Source organism: Palaemon carinicauda, chromosome 38, assembly GCF_036898095.1.
Source record: "Palaemon carinicauda isolate YSFRI2023 chromosome 38, ASM3689809v2, whole genome shotgun sequence".
In the NCBI taxonomy this organism is placed as follows: Eukaryota; Metazoa; Arthropoda; class Malacostraca; order Decapoda; family Palaemonidae; genus Palaemon; species Palaemon carinicauda.
This window is the reverse complement of record NC_090762.1, coordinates 64,193,633-64,218,930: the sequence shown is the minus strand read 5'-3', so window position 1 is coordinate 64,218,930 and position 25,298 is coordinate 64,193,633. Positions and strand designations below refer to the sequence as shown.

The 25,298-nt window shown below is 43.6% G+C and overlaps 1 protein-coding gene across 5 annotated transcripts in view; it reads left to right on the top strand.

Annotated features, from left to right (window-relative positions):
• The window catches only part of Sply (Sphingosine-1-phosphate lyase), a 136,064-nt gene that overhangs the window by 104,746 nt on the left and 6,020 nt on the right, over nt 1-25,298 (top strand). For all 5 annotated transcript variants that reach the window (XM_068362317.1, XM_068362313.1, XM_068362316.1 and 2 more), the window contains exons 10-12: nt 5,532-5,667; nt 14,627-14,729; nt 14,912-15,058. In XM_068362317.1, coding sequence (XP_068218418.1) covers nt 5,532-5,667; nt 14,627-14,729; nt 14,912-15,058 — 386 coding nt within the window. The remainder of the gene's footprint in view (nt 1-5,531; nt 5,668-14,626; nt 14,730-14,911; nt 15,059-25,298) is intronic.

Sequence of the window (25,298 nt, the reverse complement as noted above, 5' to 3'; positions counted from 1 at the left end):
TCTGCTTCCACTCCACCATTTGCTGCAACAACAGACCCCAAGTACTTAAACTGATCCACCTCCTCAAGTAACTCTCCATTCAACATGACATTCAACCTTGCACTACCTTCCCTTCTCGTACATCTCATAACCTTACTCTTACCCACATTAACTCTCAACTTCCTTCTCTCACACACCCTTCCAAATTCTGTCACTAGTCGGTCTAGCTTCTCTTCTGTGTCTGCTACCAGTACAGTATCATCCGCAAACAACAACTGATTTACCTCCCATTCATGGTCATTCTCGCCTACCAGTTTTAATCCTCGTCCAAGCACTCGACCATTCACCTCTCTCACCACTCCATCAACATACAAGTTAAACAACCACGGCGACATCACACATCCCTGTCTCAGCCCCACTCTCACCGGAAACCCATCACTCACTTCATTTCCTATTCTAACACATGCTTTACTACCTTTGTAGAAACTTTTCACTGCTTGCAACAACCTTCCACCAACTCCATATAACCTCATCACATTCCACATTGCTTCCCTATCAACTCTATCATATGCTTTCTCCAGATCCATAAACGCAACATACACCTCCTTACCTTTTGCTGAATATTTCTCGCATACCTGCCTAACTGTAAAAATCTGATTCATAGGCCAGACTATTCAGTGTATGTGCAGGAAAAGGGAAATGAACCGTAACGAGAGAGAAGAATCTAGTGTAGCACTGTCTGGCCAGTCAAAAGATGCCATAACTTTATAGTGGTAGTATCTCAATGGGTGACTGGTGCCCTGGCTAACCCACTACCTAACAACTATACTACAAAGATTGTAACAAAATAAGAGGAAGAAAAATAAGATGGAATAGTGGGCCCGAGTGTACTCTCTCTCTCTCTCTCTCTCTCTCTCTCTCTCTCTCTCTCTCTCTCTCTCTCTCTCTCTCTCTCTCTCTCTCTCTCTCATAGATTTTAGTTGAAAAAATCCTGATTTTTTACAGATTACTAACTTATTTAAAGAAAATTTATTTTGTTTTGTACTGTCATTTTTTGTTGCTATTTATGTTTAGACCTATACGTATACAACCCTTTAGTCCTGTAAAATATGGAATTGACTTAAACAGAGCTGGAACAGCTGTTGAAATTGTTAACAAATTTGTTAATGGTAGGTTGTAAGCACGATCAAGTAATCCCACCCACTCTCCTGTCAAAGACTCTTCAACTGCGACAAGTATGATTGTACTGTTTTCTCCTATCCATGGTTGTTTAATAATGGAACAAAATAAGAATTCTAGTATAGGTTGAACACTTCATTGGTTTATGATTAAATCACCAATAGATCCACTCACTGCAACTGAGTAGTGTGATTGTTCGTAGTTATCCCATTTTGCAGAGTACTTTCCACTTGACAAGGGTAGAAGAGACTCTAGCTATGGCAAGCAGTTCTTCCAGGAGAAGAACATTCCAAAATCAAACCATTGTTCTCTAGTCTTGGGTAGCGCCATAGCCTCTGTACCATGGTCTTCCACTGTCTTGAGTTAGAGTTCTCTTGCTTGAGGGTACACTCGGCATACTAATCTATCTCATTTATCCTCCTCTTGTTTTGTTAAAGTTTTTATAGTTTATATAGGAGATATTTATTTTAATGTTACTGTTCTTAGAATATTTTATTTTTCCTTGTTACCTTTTCTCACTGGGCTATTTTCCCTCTTGGAGCCCCTGGTGTTATAGCATTCGGCTTTTCCAACTAGGGAGCGGAGCAACTCTTGTGATTCATGGGTAATCTCAGTGACCCCAAGGGTCATTTCCCAGTGTGCCCTGACGCAAGAAAACAGCTAAGTAGGCTTCTCTCCCTGTGGAAGGAGATGCTCTGAAGCTGTAAGGGTGTGAGAAGGCTCTTGGGCTGGTAAACCTGTACTGTACATACCATCCCGTTGCTCATTCCCCGTTCCCTGTAATTAGCTTCAGTACCATTCCTCTGTGCCTCCCACCCTGGCTCCTGTCACCCCTACCCCTGTGCCTGTTACTCCCATACTCTCCATACTAGTGACCCCAGCACTAGATTCTGATACTGGTGCCAGTGAAAGTGCCTACTACTTTCATGTAACAGTAATTCCAGTGTTGTAAATCCTGTCAGAGCAACCCCTGTGGTATCCCTTAGGAGAAATATTGTTGTCGATGATAGCTCTGATGACTTCTGCTTGCAGAACCGCAGAACCCAACATTGGTAAGAGGTAGAACAAGTTCTCTCTTACTCCAGCTCTTCCTCATTCTCCTCATCCTCTTCCCGTTCTAATGCTGACCAAGAATGCATGGCCCCATGATCAGCCGTGCATGTTTCTTGATCATAATCCCGTGCTCCTGGCCCCTCAGGAGTTAGGGTCTTGACCTTGTAGAGCCAAGGCCCAAGTGGCTAGGTTGACTACCTTGGTAGCCAGGCTGGTTGGAGATGCACGGCCCTGTTTGGTGCTGTATTACTGTTGCCATTAGGAAGAAAAGTATTGGAGAAGCTTGGGTGCTCTCTTTCACCTTTCTCCTTGACAGGCAAGTGCTACTACCTTTCATCTTTTGAATACTTTGGTATATCAAATTGAGAAAAAGGCACCTCTTGAGGGCATTGTTGTGTGCTTGCATGCAACAAGCAACAACGGACTGGTGGCTGAGATGACACTGCTGTGTGCTTTTGACATGGCTGTTGGTTACCCTCCATCACAGTCAACAGAGGGAAAGATACTTTGTATCCCTTCTGTCTCTCTTTTGATCTTTGCTAGAAATTTATCTTTCCTCCATGACAACCAACCTCGTCATTCATTGGATCATGATTATGTTGATTGTATGCTCGTATTTATTAGGGGGGATTCAGTAGGTCTCCTAAGCAACTTCCTAGCTTTCATCCCTGGAGAGGGATTAGAATGTTCAAGATTTTTGTGCCCCAAAGATACCACCGGACCTTGCCCAGTACCATTGGAACCAGAGAGCCCAGAGTTAGATTGTACTTTTTTGAGGTTCTATTACTCCTTCTTGAATGCAACAAACTGGGTATGGCAACCATGGTGCCAGCTTCAGGTAGGTCCTTGGTCATTGATCAGCTCTTGTGTGGCCCCTCAAGTTGGTGCTCCCCCTTTTCTTCTGCTGAGAGTAGTGTGATACCTGTCATTGGGCAACTTGGTAGCGACACAGGATCAAACCTTGGGTAGTGGATGTCCTTTTGGTATGGTTACTTGCTACCTTTTCTGGAACACTATTTCCTTTATCTTGCAGACCAATAGCGTTCTCGAACTATCCGCCAACGTCTCTGAAAACCCTAGCCTTTTTGACAGAGATGGAAGGGATGTTGGCGAAGAATGCAGTTGACTCTAGGTTCAGGATGGAAATGGTAGGAACTTTACTAACTTTCATCTGAGAAGGAGAGTTCATGCTTTCAGATCTGAAGAGTTCATATTCCCAAGTGCCCATTCATCAGTCCTCTCATAAGTACCTCTATTTCTTCCCCATGGAATGCTGTATCAGTTCAAGACCCTGTGTTTCACAAGGAGTAATGCTTCCCAAGTGTTCACACTGGTGTCAGCTTCATCCTATTCGCATGTGATATGTCTCTTGATGTATCTCGATGATTGGTTGATCATGGTCTCCTCAGGGAGGCAATGGCTACAGGATCAAGATCACCAGTTTTCCTTTTGTTACCATCTTGGGATTGTGATGAATTTGGAAAAGTTGAATCTCACATTCAAGCAGAGATTGAAGTATCCGGGGATGCTGATAGATGTGACAACAGCAAGAGTCTTAATATCAGACGATTACATCTGCAAGCTCCAAGACAGTCTTCTTGGTCACGTTCCCTCATTGGGAAAGCTCGATCTTCAGGGACGACTCCACCAGAGATCTCTTCAGTAGTGTTTGAAGGATCATTGGTCAACCTCCAGAGATCCCACAAGTTATCCTGTTCTAATGGGACAGAAAATACAGGCTTATGGATTCTCACTCTATTCAGCACCTTGGACATACATCGATGGAAAGGTGTGGACATCCTGGTCATGAAGAAAAGCATCTGCACATAATGTGTTGGAAATGCAAGCACCATTTTAGTTCTGCAAGTATTCCAAGAATGTATGATAAGGCATTTGGTAGTGCTGATGAGCGACACCACTGCCATAGTAGCTTTTTCCAACAACCAAAGGGGCCTTGTTTCTCTCCTTTGCAAGTTTACAAAACAGATGTACATTTGATCGGCATAAGATGCGATAGAACTGTCTGTCAGATGTATCCCAGCAAGTAGAAGTTTAGCTCTGTAAGTATCCCAAAATTGTTTGATGAAAGGTAGAATGACTTGCTCTTCTGCTTCTTTCCCTCCCCTCATTGTGGATGAAGCTGATGTACCAGTATATGCTGGATCTGTCATTGATGCTGGTAAGCTATATTTCTGCTCCCCATTCTTATTAGACTAGATTTGTTTGAATAAGTTCTACCCCATCCTCCCTTAAAAGAGGATGAATGGTGGAATTAATACCAAACCAATTGGTCATCATTTGCCAGGTATAACATTCCAGATACTGATGGGACTAAAGATTCCTTCATTGACTGAGTACCAAGTATGAAACCAAGTATTGGCCAGGCCTTATTAACTTATTCATCCGAATGATTGGCTGATAAGATGTTGGTGGCGTTATCTCCCCTGCTTCCAGCACAGGACTTGGGAGACTTGCATAATCCTGGGAAAAATAAGCTAGCAGTAAAATTTATTTTTAAAATTTGCTACTTATATCTACACATATACAAACCTTTCATCCTGTCAAAATATGGAGACTTACTTATTGGTGGAATAGTCCCCCTAGGAGAAAGGTTTGTATATATGTACAAATAAATAGCAAATTTTAAAAGTAATTTTTACTTTCCCTACCCGTACAAACCCGAGTTCTTTATAGTCAAACTTTCCACCTCAACCACCCTTCTCAGTCCTGAGCCGAAGGTAAAAAATGAAGAGTCATTGACAGGAAAGTGGCTGGAGCTAATTACCCGTGCTCACCACCTGTCGCTATCTACCTCATTAATAATTTCAACTGCTGTTCCAGCTTGGCTAAAAACATTCCTTATTTCAAAGTACTCTGGTTTGTGTAGCTAGGAAAAATATGAATTGCTCTTTAGTTTGTTATTTAATTGCAGAACAGGTATCCTATGATTAATGGACTGTAATAAGTAATCTGTAAACTTATTCATGGTAATAATGTAGGTACTAAACCTTGCACTCTCCTTCAGATCTTGTTTTATTATAACATCAAGTAGGTGTAAAAGCTATCCTTTAGATTTTAGGTAGTATTTTGAAATTCTGTATATCAATATGCTGTAGTAGCCTTATGAACATAAATTTTAGCTTGTCGGTAATTCTTGTATAGTAAGTTGTTAATTGAACTAGACCAGAGATTTCTTGAAAATAAGTTTTCTCTTTCCAGTTTTTTCCAGTTTTAATGAGTACAATTTTATTTTATTACCTATTGAGAGATTTCAGTTTTAGAACAGTGATGATTTAAAAGCATATTTTTTTTTTTTTTAGTATGGCTATGCTCCTAAAGGCACCTCAGTCATTTTATACAGTGAACCAAAGTTTCGCCATCACCAGTTCTTTGTAACTCCTGATTGGCCTGGTGGTATTTATGCAACTGCCACCATTGCAGGTTCTCGCTCTGGAGGTAAGTTCGTTTTGGTGGTTTTATTATTTCCGACATAGGTGAATAGCACCATTTTAAAGACTTACTAATTATTCATTTTAGTGAGTGCTGCTGCACAATTTTAGTTCTCTTATCAAGGTAATTATAGCTAGGGATGCTAGTCTCCCTTAATATATTTGCATGCTTGGTCTGGATTTTTGTATGTATCTTCATTATCTAACCAGTGTCTATGTGGACTTTTTTTGCTATTCAGCAACGTTACATCAATAATTTTGATGAAAATACTGGTAATGCCCATGATATATTTTAACTTTGAAAAAAGAAAATGTATTAAATTGATATTTGTTCCTACACGGATACAAACTTCTTAGTCATTTATATGGGTTTACTCTGTTGATTTACAATAACCTGAAAGAAAGAAAAGTTGCCTACGAGTAACTATAGATGTTACTAGGCAACTCCGTTGCTGTGCAGCGTTGCCTGCTGCTGCGAGGCAAGCTTCACCTCTCTCCTTGTCGCCTCAAAAGACTGACTTCCCCTTGCTGCTCTATGATCACGACTTACTCCACACTGTATTACCCCTGTAGTGTTTTTGTACTTTGTTGTGCCATGAGTAGTGTTGCTAGTGTTATGCGGACTTGCCCCAGCCACGATGGTCGCCCTTGTGGCACCTTCATGAGTCAGATTGAGATTAATTTGCATTCCCTTTGGCTGATCTGCTGTGGTAAGCAGCGTTCCATAGAATCCCCTTTTTAATTTTGTAGGGAATGGCCATCCTTCCAGTGGGAGAAATATTATAATTGTCATAAGAAACAAGCTTAGAAGGATTGCTCCCCTTTCTCATCTTTTTCCTGAGAGAACAAGAAACGTAAGTTCGTTTCTGTGACACGTGATATTCTCCATCCTGTTTCTCCTTTTCTGGAACCCTCAGTGACTCGGGTAAGTGAGGATGATGGCAGGGAATTACTTACTTTACATATTAATGTACTATTGCCCATATGGCCTAGTAATCACGAATCACCACCAGAGACTAATCCCCTGGCTACGGCCCATGTACTGGAGGTTCATGATCCAGTCCCAGTGTTATAAGTACCAGATTACACTGATCTGCATAGATCTCCCTCGCCTCCCACTAATGTAGTTAGTTGTGAGCTCTTTATGGCAGAGTTCCAGCAGGATGACTTTTCTCTTCTGGGGCATCTCACTTGAAAGTTTTGAAGGTCTCCCTTCATTCTCACCTGAGAATATCACAGCCTTAAGTTGAGACTGCCATTTCCCCATCTACTGTGACGGCCATTTTCATAAAATCCTTATCTTTCACCCTCTCATACATAAGAGCCTAGCTTGCCTCATACACCCATGGGTCCTTGGCATCGTTCTCTTCTTGAGAATTCTCCGTGCTTGTTTTAGAACTCTCTTATCCCATATTCTTATGTGCAAACATCCTCAGGAGTGTCTATTACACAGATTTTATTTGTTTGGCCAATTTGTCAGAGCACAAACACGTTATCCCCTTCCAAACAGACTTTACGAAAGGTTAAAGCTATTACTGTACCTACTAATGCATCTACACCGCGCGTGTCAACAACACGTTTCATAGTGCCTCCACGTACCCATGCTGACATTTCAGTACGTGCGGCCATTCCTGCATGTACTGATGTCACAGAATGCACCGCCATCCAGCGCAATGACTATAATATTATTTCACAACCGAGGGATGTGCAACCCGATTGTGCAATCTTCCAAGCATGTAAATATGCAGATGTTGCCCCTGATTATGGATCTTTGTCAACCACTGTTGACAACTAGGTAGCCTCTACCTCTCAAGCCCATTTGCCTCTTTTGGGTCCTACATAGTCTTCCTTGAGACATCATAACAATGACAAACCTACTACTCTATTTTTCCGAAGTCTACTAAAGCTGATATTTTACCTCTCATTCATACTGTTTCTGAGACTTCACATATGTACAAGTTACAAGTAGGAATTTCACCATTATTGCAATTTTCCCACAATCAAAATGTACGAGATACCAATTTGATGTATCTATTTAACCAGACTTGCAACACTTTACATCTGTTTAATAATTCAGCCTCAGCTCTAAAGAATTTGCTCAAGTTTAACAGGTCCTGGAAACTACCCTCTTTGCCACTTTCCCATTAGAGGAACTTTTTATGTTGATTCTGAGGCCCACCAAAGCCCTTTTCCGATTGATCCTGACGTTGCCAGTCTTTTACCTAGTGTACCAAGTGACAGGTTGGCTAACCTTCCTAATACCTTTCCTGCATCAGAAATGCAGATCATGGAGGTTACTGACATGTCTGCCATCCAGGCCTGCTCAGGGTTAGATCACTAGTCAGGAGCTGTGTCCCATTGTTCTGTGATAAACATGAAGAATGCAATGTTGTCAAGCAGTTTGAAGACCTGTCTAGATCTGGAGTTTTTGCTCCACCAGACAGTTTCCATGGGGCAAAACTGCATCTTTAAGAGGCTTGATGCTGTTCTGGCTAGGTTCACTAAACAGCTGTCCCCTATAGATGTCCTGTGCCTGAGGAAATTGAACGTAGTGGATTTCCCCACCCACCTACGAAAGTTGCTGTAGTGATTGAGAAAGCAGAAAAGGCTAACCAGTCTTCCTTTATGAGAGCAGTGGCTAAGAGTAAGCCTGGCCCTCAGCCACCTCCAAGGAAGTCCCCCTTCAAACAACCCACCCAACAAAGATGTTTGTTACCTCCTACGGACTCTCAGCAACCTAGAAAGCAGGACCACAAGCCCACCTTTTGTCAGAGAAGACACCCCTGTGGAGGAAGAAATTGCAGCTATAGAGGCTCCTTCTAGGCAGGGCAAGTCCCGCAACTCGCCACCGGTGGGGGTGATGCCTACAAAGCCATTGGGACTGGTGGCAGTTCTTCGGGGCCAATCCTTGGATGGAAGAAGTTCTCCGTTCGGGGTATCAAGTCCCATTCGTAGACTGTCCTCTGCCGATAGCTCGGACACTAACAGTTCAATCATGTTATTTGAAAGCCTCTACAAGAGACCTTCTTTTACAAGAGGAAGTGTCCAAGATGCTGGCCAAAGGGGCCATAGAAGAGGTCTTAAACAACTCCAGGCTTCTTCAGCTACATCTCCCTAATAAAGAAGTTGACAAGAGACTGGAGACCTGTCATAGAACTTTCTCACTTGAACCTGTTTGTTTTGCAAACAAAGTTCAAGATGAAGACCCCAGTCACAGTTCTTTAGGCCATTGGGAAGAATAACTTCCTGCTGACCATAGACCTGAAAGACATGTATTTTCAGGTCCCTATCCATCCCGGATCAAGAAAGTACCTGAGGGTCCCTTTCAGAGACAAGATGTACCACTTCAAGGTGCTGTGCTTTGGTGTCTCCACGGCACCTTAGGTCGTTATTAGGATTTTTGCCATTGTTGCAGCGTGAGCTCATGCCATGGGCATCTGGCTCCTTTAATATCTAGATGACTGGCTTATTCTTGCAGTCACGAGCCCTGCTCATCCACCACAAGGATCACCTCCGTGACCTCTGCCAAAAGTTATGGTTCCATCTGAACCTAGAGAAGTCTAGCCTCGTCCATAAACAACATATCAGATACCTAGGCATGGAAATTAACTGGCCCAAGCCAGAGCGTTTTCATCTCCCGACAGTAATAAGATACAAAGAAGTGGTAGAGCCCTTTCTTGAAAGGGAATTGCTCCCAATACGTACTTGGCAGAAGCTTCTTAGACACCTGGTTCATTAGAGAAACTGGTTCCCTACTGGATGATGCATCTTTGCTAGGCACAGTTGGTTCTGAAGAGCCAGTGGTCACATACATCGGACCTTTATGCGGCCTTAATGTCGGTGCCCCAAGAAATGGTCATAGATCTCCAGTGGTGGCTGAGGCAGGAGAACCTTATCTTAAGCACACCTTTACAGGCTCCTCCTCCAAAGTTCCTTCTATTCTTGGATGCTTCTCGCTAAGGATGAGGTGCCCACCTTTGTAGTTAGCAAATCTTAGGCCTGTGGTCACAGGAAGACAATGTCTTCCACATCAATTACCTGTAAATGAAAGCAACGTACTTTATTTATAATTCTGTACATATTGTTTTTGTTGTAATTCTTGTTAATCTAGTTTTTAAGTATGATGTCTCTTTTTTATTTCTATTAATTCTTATGCTGTCTGGAGACATTGAGCAAAATCTGGGACCAGTACGTCCTAGATTTTGTCAATGTCGTCTTCTGTATTACAATATTCGTGGTCTTCATGCAAATATCCAAGACCTTACAGTTGCATCCAGACAGTATGATATTCTTTTGTGCTCAGAAACTTTGGTTTATAATATGAGGCACACATCTGAGCTCCTTGTAACTGCTTTTAAGAAGCCAATAATGTTGAAACATAATGCCATCCCTAGGGCCAGGGGAATGGCGGTGTATATTAGTACCGAGTACCCTGCTTCTCATAAGTCCTGCTATCAATGTGGATGTCATGAGATTCAGTTAATAAAAGTTTGTGGCAGGCATAACAACTTTTATTTGTTTTTGATCTACCGGAATCCAGACATGGATGATTCTATCTTCGATTGTCTTCTTACCATTATGGCTAATATACAAGAAGATGATAGAAATGCTTCTTTTGTCTTTGTTGGTGATTTTAATGCTCACCATAGGGAGTGGTTAAGTTCTATCTCTCCTACCGATCGCCATGGCTTAAGAGCTTTAGACTTTGCCTCTGAATCAGGCTGTGAGCAAATCATAAATGAAGCTACTCACAGGTCTGGTAATTGCTTGGACCTCGTATACACTGACTCCCCTGGCGTTATAACTAGTAACGTTGGTTCTCCAGTTGGGACATCTGATCATGCCTTGATTTCATTAGTAGTGAAGACTGAGCAGCCTGTCCCGGATATATCATACTCTTGTAAAATTTATATGAAATCCCAAGCAGACTGGAATGGGATTTTGCATGATTTTTTTGTGCTTGAATTGGTCACAATTATATAGTAGTGTAGATCCTGTTGTCCCTTTGAATGAGAATCTAGTCAACATAATTGATAGGCGTATCCCTTCTCATGTGCTAAGGGAGAAGCAGGAGGCCTATCATCTTCAGAAGAGTAACAGATCAGATTTGACCTGGAACAACTATACTCAGCTTTGAGCTTTTGCTCAGAGAGTTTATGCCTCAACTGAAAAGGAGTACAATTTAATCATTAAAAGAAACCCTTTCTGGTACAACTCAGGAACATAAATGGTGGTCTACCCTTAAATCTGCACTCTTTGGTGTAGATGCAACAATTCCTCCTTTACTTAAACCAGATGGCTCAGTCACTCACTGTCCAAAGGAAAAGGCAACCCCTTTGGGATGTTTTTGACAGTAAACAGAGTAATGAAAAACTTGAACTTCCTCATTCCTGTTTTCCTGAGGCTAAACTAACTAGTTTAGCTTTTCGATCTCGTGAGATTAAAGCTCTGTTGATGAACCTTGATGCTTATGGAGGTGTAGACCCAAATGGTATTTTTCCTTTATTTTTTATAAAGACAGCAGATTTCTTAGCTCCAAAGTTATCTGGTATTTTGCGCAAGTTAGCAAGAAGAGGAGCTTTTAGCACTTGTTGGAGAATTGGTAATGTTACTCCTCTATGTAAATGTTTTTGTGGTAGCTCAAGTCCCACTGATTACCATCCAATTTCCATAACTCCCATATTATCTAAAGTTTTTGAACGTCTTCTGGCAAAACGTCTTAATAGGTTTGCTGAAGGTAATCATCTACTCCCTAGTTTGCAATTAGGTTTTCGTAAAGGCCTTGGAGCATGTGATACCCTTCTTACAATCTCCAATGCTGTACAGAAATCCCTTGATTGTGGTCAGGAAGTTCGTATGATTGGCCTTGATTTTAGTGCTGCCTTTGACCGTGTTAATCATGAGGCCCTTGTTTTCAAACTCAAACAGTTGGGAGTGGGTGGGTCATTTCTTAGCATTATTATTGATTTTTTAAGTAATAGATCTCAAAGAGTTGTTGTTAATGGGCACCATAGTGAGTATAGGAATGTGATATCAGGTGTTCCACAGGGTAGTGTTCTTGGCCCATTACTTTTCATACTAAATTATTTACACATGACATGTGGTTTGGCCTAGAAAACAAGTTTGTTGCATATGCAGATGATGCTACTCTCTTTGCATCAATTCCATCCCCTGAATGTAGATCTGAGTTTGGTGAATCCCTTAATAGAGATTTAGCTAAAATTAGTGCATGGTGCAAATTATGGGGTATGAAGTTGAATCCTAACAAAACTCAAAGTATGATTGTAAGTAGGTCAAGGACGGTGGCTCCTCAACATCCGGATCTCAGTATTGATAATGTTTCTTTAAATTTGTATGACTCTTTTAAAATTTTAGGTGTGATTCTTGACAGCAAATTTACTTTTGAGAAACACATTAGGTGTGTGTCTTCTTCAATTGCACAAAAAATTGGCTTTTTGAGAAAGTCTTTTAAGATTTTCGGTGATCAATCTATTCTGAAGAAGTGTTTTAATTCTTTCATTCTACTTTGTTTTGAGTATTGTTCTCCTGTCTGGTGTTCAGCTGCTGATTCTCATCTTAATTTGTTGGACAGAAACTTACAGTCTATTAGATTTCTTATTCCTGATCTAGATATTAATCTTTGGCACCGTCGTTCAATTAATTCATTATGCATGTTGCATAAGATTTTTCATAACTCTGTTCATCCTTTACATTCAGATCTCCCTGGACAATTTTATCCTGTTTGTAATACTAGGCAGGCAGTTAATTCTAATAGCCAGGCCTTCTCCATCATAAGGCTCAATACTACACAGTATTCTAGAAGTTTTATTCCAACTGTTACCAAGTTGTGGAGTGATCTTCCTAATCGGGTAGTTGAATCAGTAGAACTTCAAAAGTTCAAAGTTGGAGCAAATGTATTTATGTTGACCATGCTGACATGAGTCTTTTTATAGTTTATGTATGACATATCTGTTTTTGACGTTGTTAATAGTTTATATAGGACATATCTGTTTTGATGCTGTTACTGTTTTTAGAATGTTATATTGTTAATTTATTTTCATCATTTATTTATTTCCTTATTTCCTTTCCTCACTGGGCTATTTTTCCCTGTTGGAGCCCTTGGGCTTATAGCATCTTGCTTTTCCAACTAGGGTTGTAGCTTGGCTAGTAGTAATAATAATAATTATGTTACTCCACTTCTCTATGGTGTTGATGTGCGACATCTTCACAGTGGTGACCTACATCACCAGACAGGGGGCTTTGTATCCCACATGCTATGCCAACTGGCAGAGGGAATTCACCATTGGGTGCAAGTCACTGCAGTCTCTCTCTCTCAGTGAGATTCATTCCCGGGAAGAGGAATGTCATTGCAAAATGCAAACCATCTGAGCCGACCAGAGAAAAGAGTTGGTTCTGAATGATCTTTGCTTCCTCCAGTGTCTGGTGACTTTGTGGGGTTTCCAAACACTGGACATGTTTGCCACTCACCTGAACACTAAAATCCCAGTGTATTGGTCCCCAGCTCTGGACCCAGCAGTGACGATGGAAGATGATTTCCACCACCCATGGGATGGACTGGACTTTGACGCCTTTCCTGTGTTCTGTTGGATTCATTAGGTACTGAACAGAATCCGTCTTTCCCAAGAAGTCAGAGTAACACTATTTGCCACAAAGGGGCCTCAAGCAGTGTGGTATATAGACCTGCTGGGTCTAGAATGGCCAAACCTACTGCATCAAAAACACATTTGAAAGTTCCACTAGGCTGTCTTACTGCCTATCTCTTCATGGCTGCAGGTTATCCAGCATCTCCAAAAGAGAAGCTTTTTGAGACCGACTGTGAAACAGCTTTCCAGATACCTTGAAAAGCCTTCCACAGTAGTCTATTAGCCAAGTGGTCAACTTTCGGTGATTGGTGTCGGAGGGGGGATTATTGCTCTACTCAAAGCTACTATTCCCCTGATTGCAGACATTTTAGTGTCCCTGAGGAATGAGAAGTCCCTCTTAGTCACAGCGGTAAAAGGCTATCGCTAATCCTTGAGCCAAGTATTTAAGCTGAAGGCACTCAATCACCTACTCATGGGAACTCAGCTCTAATCAGAAGCTTCGAACAGACCTGCCCTCCTCGGGAGGTAAAAATAACTTTATTTATTATGTTATCTTATGTTGACATACAGTATTCCTTTTGATACCTGTTCTTGGCAGTGTTTCATCTCTATTTATTGTAGGTCATGGCGTACAGGGAGCTGACACTTTGGGCCAGCCTCTTCACAAGCCGGCCGAACTATCAAAGTTTGTGTATTTTATATGCGTGATTATAATCTGTTAGTTCTTTTATGATATAGAGCTTGAGGTGACCTCCTCCTGATGGAGCCTTTCTCCCACCTAAGGAAGAGTCCCCATATAAGTGACTCGGAAGTTTGTATCCGCGTAGGAACAAACTACAAATTTTTAACACAATTTGTATTTTTCCTTGCTATACAAGACTGAGTCATTTATGTAAAGGTCCCACCTCCTCCACCCCACAAGTCTTGATCAGGATAGGGTGAAGCTTGCTTCACAGCAGCATGTAACACTGTCCAGTAGTGGAGTTGTCTATCAACCTATTATGTAGTTACCATCTAGGCACTTTTTCTTTCTTTCTGGCCATAGTAAATCAACATAAGGGTAAACCCATATAAATGACTGTAGTGTATACAACAAATTCCTCGGCTCTTGCCTTTGTTATGGTCATTTCATGCGTTTGAGAGGTCAAATGAGAATTTTTTATTCATTGCTCCAAAATTTTTAGAATGTGATTGGTGGTAAAACTTAGAAAATAGACAATATAATCACTCCTCATTATTCAAAATCTTTTTTATTGCCTTGAAAAAAGGGAATTTGCAATTTGCTTGTAATATTTGTTATCATGATATCTAGATTGTGATATATCCTTTATACTTATAAGAAATATTTTCATATTCACATAGGAATTATTGCATCCTGCTGGGCAGCAATGGTTTATCATGGTCTTAGTGGTTATGTGGAACTTACCCGTAAAATTATAGCAACCGCTCGAAGGATATCAAAGGAGTAAGTATTTTGAAAATATTTGTAATATTTAGAAAGTATTGGATATTATGGAACAGAGTACCCTTATTGTGTCTTATTGAAGTTATTTGTATGCAGATATGTTTTATTATCAATCGAGATATATATTTTCTGGTATAAAAGATTACATTATCTGAACTAATTCCAAACTTCATACTCCTTAGGTGCAGTCAAATTCCAGGAATTTTTATTTATGGCAACCCCACAGTTTCAGTTGTTTCTTTTGGCTCTGAAAAGTTCAGCATATACACACTTGCTGATGCAATGAACAAACGGGGATGGAATTTGAATTCTTTGCAGTATCCACCCAGGTGAGATTTATATTGTTTTTAAGAAAATTATATTTAGTTACTTGCCTTTTTCTTGATTTTTAATACTCCACGAGGTATATTGGGTTTATGAAAGGAAACCCCTCAAATATTTGCTTGAACTTTCGAGTGACTGCGTGTGAACAAAGTGGTCTTCAAAGCTCTGTTGAAGAAAACATTCTGAACTAAAATGGTGGTGACCATCAGATAGCATCAGGAGGAGTACTGTACTGTTAATATTTTTCTCTAAAGTTTTATCTTTATTTTCTATTTTCCTTGACAGACTTGTGCTTCAAAAATATTTAGCACATAAATATTGAGTAAGTACTGTCATCGTCATCATCATCTCCCCCTACCCCTTTTGACGCAAAGGGCCTTGGTTAGATTTCGCCAATCGTCTCTATCTTGAGCTTTTAATTCAATACTTCTCCATTCATCATCTCCTACTTCGCGCTTCATAGTCCTTAGGCATGTAGGCCTGGGTCTTCCAACTCTTCTAGTCCCTTGTGGAACCCAGATGATCATTTTGTGAACCAATCCCTCTTTGGGAGTGCGAAGAGCATGGTTAAACCATCTCCATCTACCCCTCATTATGATCTCATCCACATAGGGCACTCGAGTAATCTCTCTTACAATTTCATTTTTAATCTTGTCTAGCCATTTAACTCCCAATATCCTTCTGTGGGCTTTGTTCTCAAATCTACCAAATCTATTGGATATTGTTTCATTGTTATATCATGACTCATGTGTATCCAAATATTAATTTTGAAAGAGAATATCAAGGCAAGAAAGACAATATCATGTCGCACCATACTAGTGCTATTTTAAACTTTATATCAGAAGCAGGTCTTCTGAAAGCTATTTAACTGTTATAAGGATGTTTTTTGTTTCATTATTTTAAATTGAATTACCATTTATTTATTTATTTATAACAAATAATATCAGTGTCAATGACCTTATTTTTCAGGATGCCAGATAACTGATAATCAATCAAATATCAAGACGAAGAAAGTAATGAGAACATGGTTTCTTGGTTGTTTATGAAAATATGTTCAAACCTCAACTTCTGAGCAGCTCATGTACATACACAAACTTGTACTTAGTAAGGATGGGTGATTAAAAAAATATTTAAAATGAAAATCCATGAAGTTCCTAAACACAAAAATATTCGTTTTGGTCAAATAATGTGTAAAATCCAAAACTAATGTCGTAATTTGTATCTAAATATCACAGCTTCATGATGCTTCTAGCATGTCAGTGTGTCGGGGTAGCATTATTATTATTATTATTATTATTATTATTATTACTTGCTAAGCTACAACCCTAGTTGGAAAAGCAGACTGCTATAAGCCCAAGGGCTCCAGCAGAGAAAATAGTCCAGTGAGGAAAGGAAATAAATTACGAGAGATAATTAAAAATTGAAATAAAATATTTTAAGAACAGTAATAACATTAAAATAAATTTTTCATAAATCAACTATAAAAAAACAAAACAAGAGGAAGAGAAATAAGATAGAATAGTATACCTGAATGTACCCTCAAGCAAGAGAACTCCACCCCAAGACAGTGGAAGACCAAGGTACAGAGGCTATGGCACTACCCATGACTAGAGAACAACGGTTTGATTTTTTAGTGTCTTTCTTTTAGAAAAGCTGCTTACCATAGCTATAGAGTCTCTTCTACCATTAGCAAGAGGAAAGTAGCTGCTGAACTATTACAGTGCAGTAGTTAAACCCTTAAATTGAAGAAGAATGGTTCGGTAAAGTCAGTGTTGTCAAGTGTATAAGAACAGAGGATTAGTACAAGTAGGGTTACACATAGCACACTACTCTCGGGAACTACTCCTTCCTGACATTTCCTCTCTAATAGAGCTTCCCCCACTCTCACTTGAAATAAATGATTGAATGATCAATGGTAGCTCTCCTCTTAATCTAAAATTATGAATGGGTTTAGGTATACCAATTCTCCATGCAGTATCATATGCCTTTTCAAGGTAAAAAAAAAAGACTGTTACTTGGTGCTGTTTGGAAGCGAAGGCGTCACAAATATTTAGAGCACTCAAGTCGTATCAACACATCAATCTTTGAGTGCATTTTTATAAATCCACACTGGATAGGTGATAAAATACCCTTCTTTTCTAGGTACCACACCAGTCTTGCACTGACCATCTTCTCCATGATCTTACATGAACAAAATTTCAATGCAATAGGTCGATAGCTTGCTGCTAAAAACTTATCCTTACCGGGTTTTATAAATGTTAAAATAATGGTTAGTCCCAAACACTTGGATAACTATGATCATGCCATATTCTGTTAATAATGCTTAAGATAGATAACTTAGTATTAATAGGTGCATGTTTAATCATTACATATGGAGTTCCTTTGAGTCCAGGGTCTGTATCATTACAAGTAGCAAGTGCAGAATCAAATTCTCTTTCAGTAAAAGGAGTATTGTAGGATTCTTCCTTTCCTGTTGCAAAATTTAATTTTTTCTGTTCTTTACTGTCCCTATACTGGTGACCAGGAGCTGCCTCATACTTGCATGATACATTTGAGAAATGATCAGCCAGGGCATTGCTAACCTCAGTTGCTTCAGTCACATACTGATCATTCACCTTCAACACTGGTGGTGGGTTGGGGGTAAATATGCCTGCCATCTTTTTTACTTTCCTCCATACAGAAGATGGTGGTGTTCTACTATTGACTGAGGAAACAAAAGATACCCAAGATTGGTGCCTAGCTTCTTTCATAGCATGACGGAACTGTGCTCTACATATTTTTTATAGTATCAAATTCTCCTCTGTACGACATCTACGCAATATAGTCAAAGATTTTCTTGTGGCTCTCTGCAAGGCTGTTAATTTTGAAGACTGCCACAAGACTGGTTGTCATTTAAATAACCTTGTGGTTTTTGGAATCAAATTTGATTCGTGCTGTATGGAGTATTCCATTCAGTAAGTCTTTGGCATCATCAACACTTTCAAACTGCTGTGCATTCCCCACAGTTTTGCTTAGCTCCTATAATTTATCCCAGTCTGCCTTGTCAAGGTTCCATCGTGGCAGTCTCTGCTGAGATAGATTACTCTTTGTATTTATAATAATTGGAGCATGATCAATTGTCTAAGGTTCTCCATTCAAAATCAAGAAGGCAGTTGGAGCTTGCAATTGAAAGGTCAATGTATGACAGGGTACCTTTCTGAACATGAAATTGTGTGGGCTCTCCTTTATTAGGGAATCCTACATCTTCATTCTTCAAAATTGATGATATAATATTGCCCCTCGTGTTTGCTAAAACATCACCCCATAAAGGATGTCTACCATTCAAATCCCCAAGTAAGAGAAAAGGTTGAGGGAGTTGTTGAATCACCTCTACTAAATTATCATACAAAATGTTACTATTTGGATGCAAGAACAGAAAGCAAATTGTATATTTTCTTACTTTATCAATCTGTACAACAACTGCCTGTAGAGGTGTACGAATAGACAAAGATATTTGAGGAACATCACGACAAACGTATATGAGACTTCCGCCATAGCTCCCTACTCGGTGATCATATTGTGTCCTATAGCTAATATATTCGCGAGGACAATGAGTATTATAAACAAGTTTGCTCTCATGAATGAGGAGCTTGAATTCTTCATGTTTGGCCATTTAACCCTGACAATTCCATTGCAGAATTGAGGAAAAAACTATGGTTTATTTTCTGGAAGACCTCTTGGATGAAGTCTTCCCATTGGCAATTTTTTATCTAACACTGTTTCCTTGAGGTTTCTTTAGAGGGTCTTGATATATTGGATTTTATATTTGTCTTTTTTTGTGTGTCCTTTTGATCTAATTGTTGAGATGGATGGTGGACCTCAACTTGAATTTCTGATTTATTCAAGTTATCTTCCGGTTGATCAGAAACATTGATAGACAAAATATCAAATTTATTTGATGTCATAACTTTGTTTCTTATGGAAGGGGGCGAGAGATGGAGGTCTCTCTCTTTTTTTATTAATAGGTGGTGAGCTACCAGGTTTTTGCACCTTCCTCACTACAGGTGCACCTGGTAACTTTGTTTTAAGTAGAACCTCTTTCAAATCAGTAAGGACATGGCCTGAAAGAGGTTAGAACTATTTTAGCGTAGGTACGTCTGTTCATGCATTACAAAATCTTTTGTAACTTCTCCAATATCCAAAGATTATCTAATGAGTGTATTCAAGTGAACAACAGTTTATAAGACTGAAATGCTTTAAATAATCACTAGACACTTTGTACATAGCTTGAGAACTAGTTTCCTATTGACTCTCAGAGAACTGGTTTCTTCAGTTTATGCTGTATACTGTACACAATCCAACTAGTATTGCACATTCTGGTAACTTCTACAATTCTTAATACTCTCTCAAATATATACTAGTGTTCTAGAAGTCTACCGAAATACATAGTTGTTCCAACACAAATACTTACCTCGAACTACTTTCTTTGGAGTCACTTGTGATCTCCTCTCTATCGACCAAGGTTTTCGCGCCGTTACCCCCCTACTCCGTTCTCTACATAGGCCTACCCCCGCCGCCAAGGAATGCGCCCCGAGGGCAGGATCAGGGCAGGTCACTGCCTCTCTGGGTCATTCTCCTCATTAAGTTCCTTGGTCGCGAGCTGTTCTTCTCAAGTGTTACCGTGCGTTCACCCTGTGTGTGTCCCCAGTGTACTTATAGCTCCCTTAGTGTTGTGCCATTCGTGTGCGAACGATGGATCACGCTCGCCGTTGCCCTGGGTCTAGAGCTGGAAAGTCGTGTGGGGCTTTCCTCTCAAAGCCAGAGGTAGATCCTCACTCCCTTTGTTCCTCGTGTAGGGGGAAAGTTTGCTCCTCCGCGGACACGTGTCCGGAGTGCGTAGGTTGGGACGATATTCAGTGGGTACGCTACGGTACTAAAAAGAAGAAATCATCGAAGCGTTCCCCCAGGAAGATTAGTGTCGTATCTTCGTTACCGTCGGCCAGTGATCGGTCCGACGAAGCCTCGGCTTCTCCGTCTCCTTCGCAGAGGAGAGGGCAAGAAGTCTCTAGTGTTGTGGAAGGTCAAGGCGTTCTTCCCAGGGAACCCAGTGCGAGGGAAGAACCAAGGGCGGGCCCCTCTAGGTCTAACGAAGGGCCCGGTAGTGCTTCGGGTGAGTCAGGCCTTGTGATGGGGGGCCACGCGTCCTCTGAGGACCCCTTATGGGGCAGTGTTGTAGTCTCAGAGTCCCCGCCACCCTCGTGGGCTGGTGCGTCGGGCTCTCCCCCGCCAGGGGACAACCAAACTAAAGTTCGCCGTCCGAGTAGCGATGCCTTCGGATGGAAGCTACCGAAGACGCAAGGGAGGTCGCCGCTGAGAATGGACGTGACCCTGGACCCCTGGCTCCTTAGCATGGAACGGTTAGACTCTTTTCCGACGATCCCCACGGCGGTTCCCGATGATTTTCTCCAGCCCTCGATCTCGGGCACCCAGCGTCGGAAGAAATCCCCCGCGGACCACGCAAACAGCCGTTACGCGAGAAACGTGGCGTCGTCAGACTCGTCGGAAGTGGATTCGTCTTCCGAAGAGGAGGTCAGGGTGAAGCGTCGCAAGCGAAGGGAGCTGTTCGAGAGCGAGCATTCCCGCTCTAGGTCAAGGTCGCGAGTTAGCAGAAAGCGCTCCTGCTCCCAGTCTCGTAAGTATAAGAGAAGTGTTTCTCCCGGAGGCGCCTGGGTCTACGTGCCTTCGGGGGAGTCCAAGACACTTCATTCACCAGACCATCGGTCCAGCGAACATGCGACTAGGCTGCCGTCCTCTATGCACAGCCTAGAACCGCGCGATCTGGCACGCAGAAAAGACCTCTCGAAGAGGCATAAGTCCTCGAGGCCTCCGGTTCACCCCGCCCAGCGGGGGGAAACGCGCTTCTTAGCAGGCAGCCTGGCCGAACCAGCCCAGCTGGTGCGGCCATTGAGTAGAAAGGAACGGTTCCCGTTGTCGGGTCAGCCCACCGGGACCGTGACCTCCGCTTCCAGAGCCTTAGGGCAACCGAGAGCCCTCACTGAGCCGGCGGTACCCGCTTTGCCCCAGGATCCACCCACTTATGGAGCTCACTACCGGTACAGGACTGCCCCCCTGGACCCAAGAGCTGGACGGCCGGTCTGCCTGGCCAGCAACCCAGCGCCCCCACTCCAGGCCGAAGCCTCGGCTGACGGAGGAGAAGCTTCCCCGTCGGAGGACTCCGCCTATAGAAGAGTAGTGGGACTCATCAGAAGGCAGCATGGGATTACGGAACCCTCGGCTCCGAGGGGTGATTCCTGGAGGTCAAGCCTCCTGAGGATTACTCATCACGCCGCCCTTCCGAAGTCTTCCCTGGCCCTTCCTCTTGCCCCAGACCTGGTACTAGGGCAGGAGTACATAGACAACTTGGTGGCCAGCAATGCAGAGGCCCCCAAGTCCCAGAGTGCCTCGAAACTGCTCCAGAGCCTCAAATCGCAGGGTAAAGTGTATATTCCGGAAGGGCGTCGACCAGGCCCCTGTAGAGTGGACCCGGCCTTGGACGTCCTAGGTCAGGGCGGCTCAGACGAAAGGGCTTCTTCAGCCCCAGTTTGCTTCTCTCCTACGGAGGCCGCCATGATGGAGGAGATGTCGCGGGACCTGATCAACGTCTCCTCATGGCTGGACTGGTGGGATTCCACGTTAGTAAACGTCCAAGCCTCCGTCGACCCCGAAGATCCTGAGCAGCAAAGCCTCCTGACGGACCTTCTCACCTCCGGGGGGAAGACACTTAAGTTCCTCTCGTATCAGGCGCTCGCCCTTACGGCCAATTGGGTCCTCCGTAAACGAGACACGGTCCTGGCCAAGGTATCTAGGAGGATCCCAGATAGAGAGGCCCGGGCCGTACGTAGCCTTCCCTTGTGGGGTGAGTCGCTGTTCCCGTTGAAAGAACTGGAGAGCCTGATGGAGAAAGTGTCAAAGAGGAAGGAGGCCAACGTCCCCAGACCTGCGTCGTCCAAGAGACCTCCCTACAGGAGGGCCGCCTCAGATAGCGCCGTGACATCTCAGGCCGCCCCCAGCACTTCGAGGAGAGAAGCCCCCTCTTCCTCCTGGGCAACAACTCCTCAACCCTCCCGCAGAGGAGCACCAGCTTCGTCTAGCTCCTTCAGGTCGGGTTACTCCGCCTCTAGGAGAGGCAGGTCAGGCCGCCCCTCTAGAAGAAGGTAGAGGGAGAGGCCCCCTACTCCCGCCCAAGCCTCGGGTTGGGGGATGCCTCGGACCACATTGGCAAGCATGGAAGGCACAAGGAGCGGATCCTTGGACAGTGTCCGTCCTGAAGGAGGGCTACAGGCTTCCCTTCCTAGCAGATCCCCCCCCTCTTATTCCAGCCAGCCAGACAGAATGGTTGGCCCCCAGGGACCCGATGAAGAGGGCCGCCCTTCAAGAGGAGATTTCCTCCATGTTGGAGAAGGGTGCCATGGAAGAGGTCCTTCTCCCAGGCCCAGGCTTCTACAGCCGCCTGTTTCTGGTAGAGAAAGCAACGGGGGTGTGGAGACCCGTGATAGACCTGTCGGCCCTCAACAAGTTCGTCAAGAAGACGGACTTCAAGATGGACACCCCAAAATCCGTCCTGCTGTCCTTGAGGGAGAAAGATTATATGATGACTGTCGACCTCAAGGACGCATACTTCCAGATCCCTGTCCACCCGTCGAGTCGGAAGTTCCTCCGGGTAAAATGGGGTCCCCAGATCCTGCAGTTCAAGACCCTTTGCTTCGGCCTGTCGACGGCCCCTCAAGTGTTCACGAGGGTCTTCGCGACGGTCTCCGTGTGGGCTCACGAACGGGGTATCCGCCTCATCAGGTACCTGGACGACTGGTTGCTCCTTTCCACCTCAAGGGCCCTCTTGGAGGAACAAGGGAGAAACCTCCTCCAGTTTTGCAGGAATCTGGGGATCGTAATCAATCTGAAGAGACGGCACGGGGTACCTGGTCGGAAAGCGAAAAGCGTCTACACATCAATGTCCTAGAACTAAGAGCAGTTCAGAAGGCGTGTCTTCACTTTGCAAGTCGTCTAAAGGGAAACACCGTGGCGTTAATGTGCGACAATGCCACGGTAGTAGCCTACATAAAGAAGCAAGGGGGCATGAGATCGAAGGAGCTGTGCGACCTCGCCATAATCATCCTGAATTGGGCAGACGAACAGCAAGTGGTGCTGCTGGCAAGGTTCATCCCCGGGAAGAAGAACGTTCTGGCCGACGGCCTCAGCAGAATGGGTCAAATAGTGGGGACAGAGTGGTCTCTACACCCAGAAGTAGCCAGACTCATCATTCAACGTTGGGGCTCCCCGGTGATGGACCTCTTTGCAACAAAGCTCAATGCCCAACTTCCGGTCTATTGCTCCCTGGTCCCAGACCAAAATGCAGCCCTAGAAGACGCCTTCCAGCACAAGTGGGACAACCTGGATGTGTACGCTTTCCCCCCCTTCACGTTGATAAGACAGGTGCTCAACAGAGTAAGGGCCGCCCGAAACCTAAAGATGACTTTGGTAGCGCCCTGGTGGCCGGAGAGAGAGTGGTTCGCAGACCTAAAGGACCTAGCAAGCCAACCACCTTGGCCTCTGCCCGCCAGGTCAGACCTCCTGCACCAACCGCACTTCTTCAAGCTCCACGACAACCCTCTCTCTCTTCGCCTTCACGCCTGGAGACTACCGAGCGGCTCCTGAAGAAGGAGGGGTACTCCACCACCACAGCTAAGAGAATGTCCCTATACCTGAGGAGATCCTCGACCGCGGTATACCAGGCGAAGTGGGCCTCCTTCACGAAGTGGTGCTCGGAGAAACATATTAGACCTCTTAAAGCTTCGGTCCCGGACATAGCAGATTTTCTGGTGTATCTTAGAGATAAAGTGGGAATGTCAATTCCAGCCATTAAAGGAGTTCGAGCCGCCTTAGGCCAAGTCTTCCTCCTGAAGGGCATCGACCTGGGGGCCTCAAGACACATAGCGATGCTGATCAGGAGTTTCGAGCAATCCTGCCCCCCTCAAGCAAGTAGAGTGCCCAGGTGGGACTTAGCCAAGGTCTTGAAGATGCTAAGTCGTCCCCCCTTTGAACCCCTGAAAGATATCGGAGACAAGGATCTCACCCTCAAGACCGTTTTCTTGCTAGCCTTAGCTTCCGCTAAGAGAGTGGGCGAGATCCATGGTCTGTCTTACGACGTTTCTCACTCCAAAGGGTAGAAAGAAGTATCCTTCAGGTTCGTGCCCTCCTTTGTGGCTAAGACTCAGAACCCAGCAGTCTGGGACCCGAGGTTTGAAGGTTTCTCAATTCCTGCCATTCCCAAGACGGGCATTACGGAAGATTTGAAGTTATGCCCAGTACGGACGCTCAGGAAATACATGGAAAGGACAGCTCATCTCCGACCAGGTATCAAAAACCTCTTCGTTTCCACAGGTGTTAATAGGAAGCAAGTTTCCAAGAACACCATTTCCTTCTGGCTGAGACAAGTCATCGCTAGAACCTATGAAGAGGATAAAATGGCAGTGCCAGGCACTCCCCGGCCCCATGACATCAGGGGTCTGAGCACCTCCTTGGCCTTTGAGAGAAACATGGCGGTGGGGCAGATCCTACAGGCAGGCACTTGGTCGCACCAGTCAACCTTTACTGCCCACTACCTCAAGGATTATTCAAGGAAATCCTTGGACGGGTTCTCCATTGGGACAGTCATTGCCGCCCTCCAAGCTGTGTAGCGGTAAGGCCAGAGGCTGTCCCCAACGATGAACACATTCTTCGCGACTACACTTCGGAGGAAATCGTCAGAAGAATTTTTTAAGAGGTGAGTCTTAGATAATAGCGTAAGGTTGCGCAGTTACCCTCACTCCCGCACTCTGATAGGCCCCCGCATTCCATAGCCCTCTAGGCCCTACGTGCCAAGTCAAGTGTCAGAATAGCACTCCCGCCTCCTAAAGTATAAGTCTCCAAAGAAAGTAGTTCGAGGTAAGTATTTGTGTTGGAACAAATCAAAAATTTTAAGTAATTTTTATTTTTCCTAACATACTTACCGAGAACTACTTTCGGGTAATGGCCCTCCCTTCCGTCCCCGAGTGCCATCCTTCCTTTGCCAGGTTGGGCTAATACAATGAACTTAATGAGGAGAATGACCCAGAGAGGCAGTGACCTGCCCTGATCCTGCCCTCGGGGCGCATTCCTTGGCGGCGGGGGTAGGCCTATGTAGAGAACGGAGTAGGGGGGTAACGGCGCGAAAACCTTGGTCGATAGAGA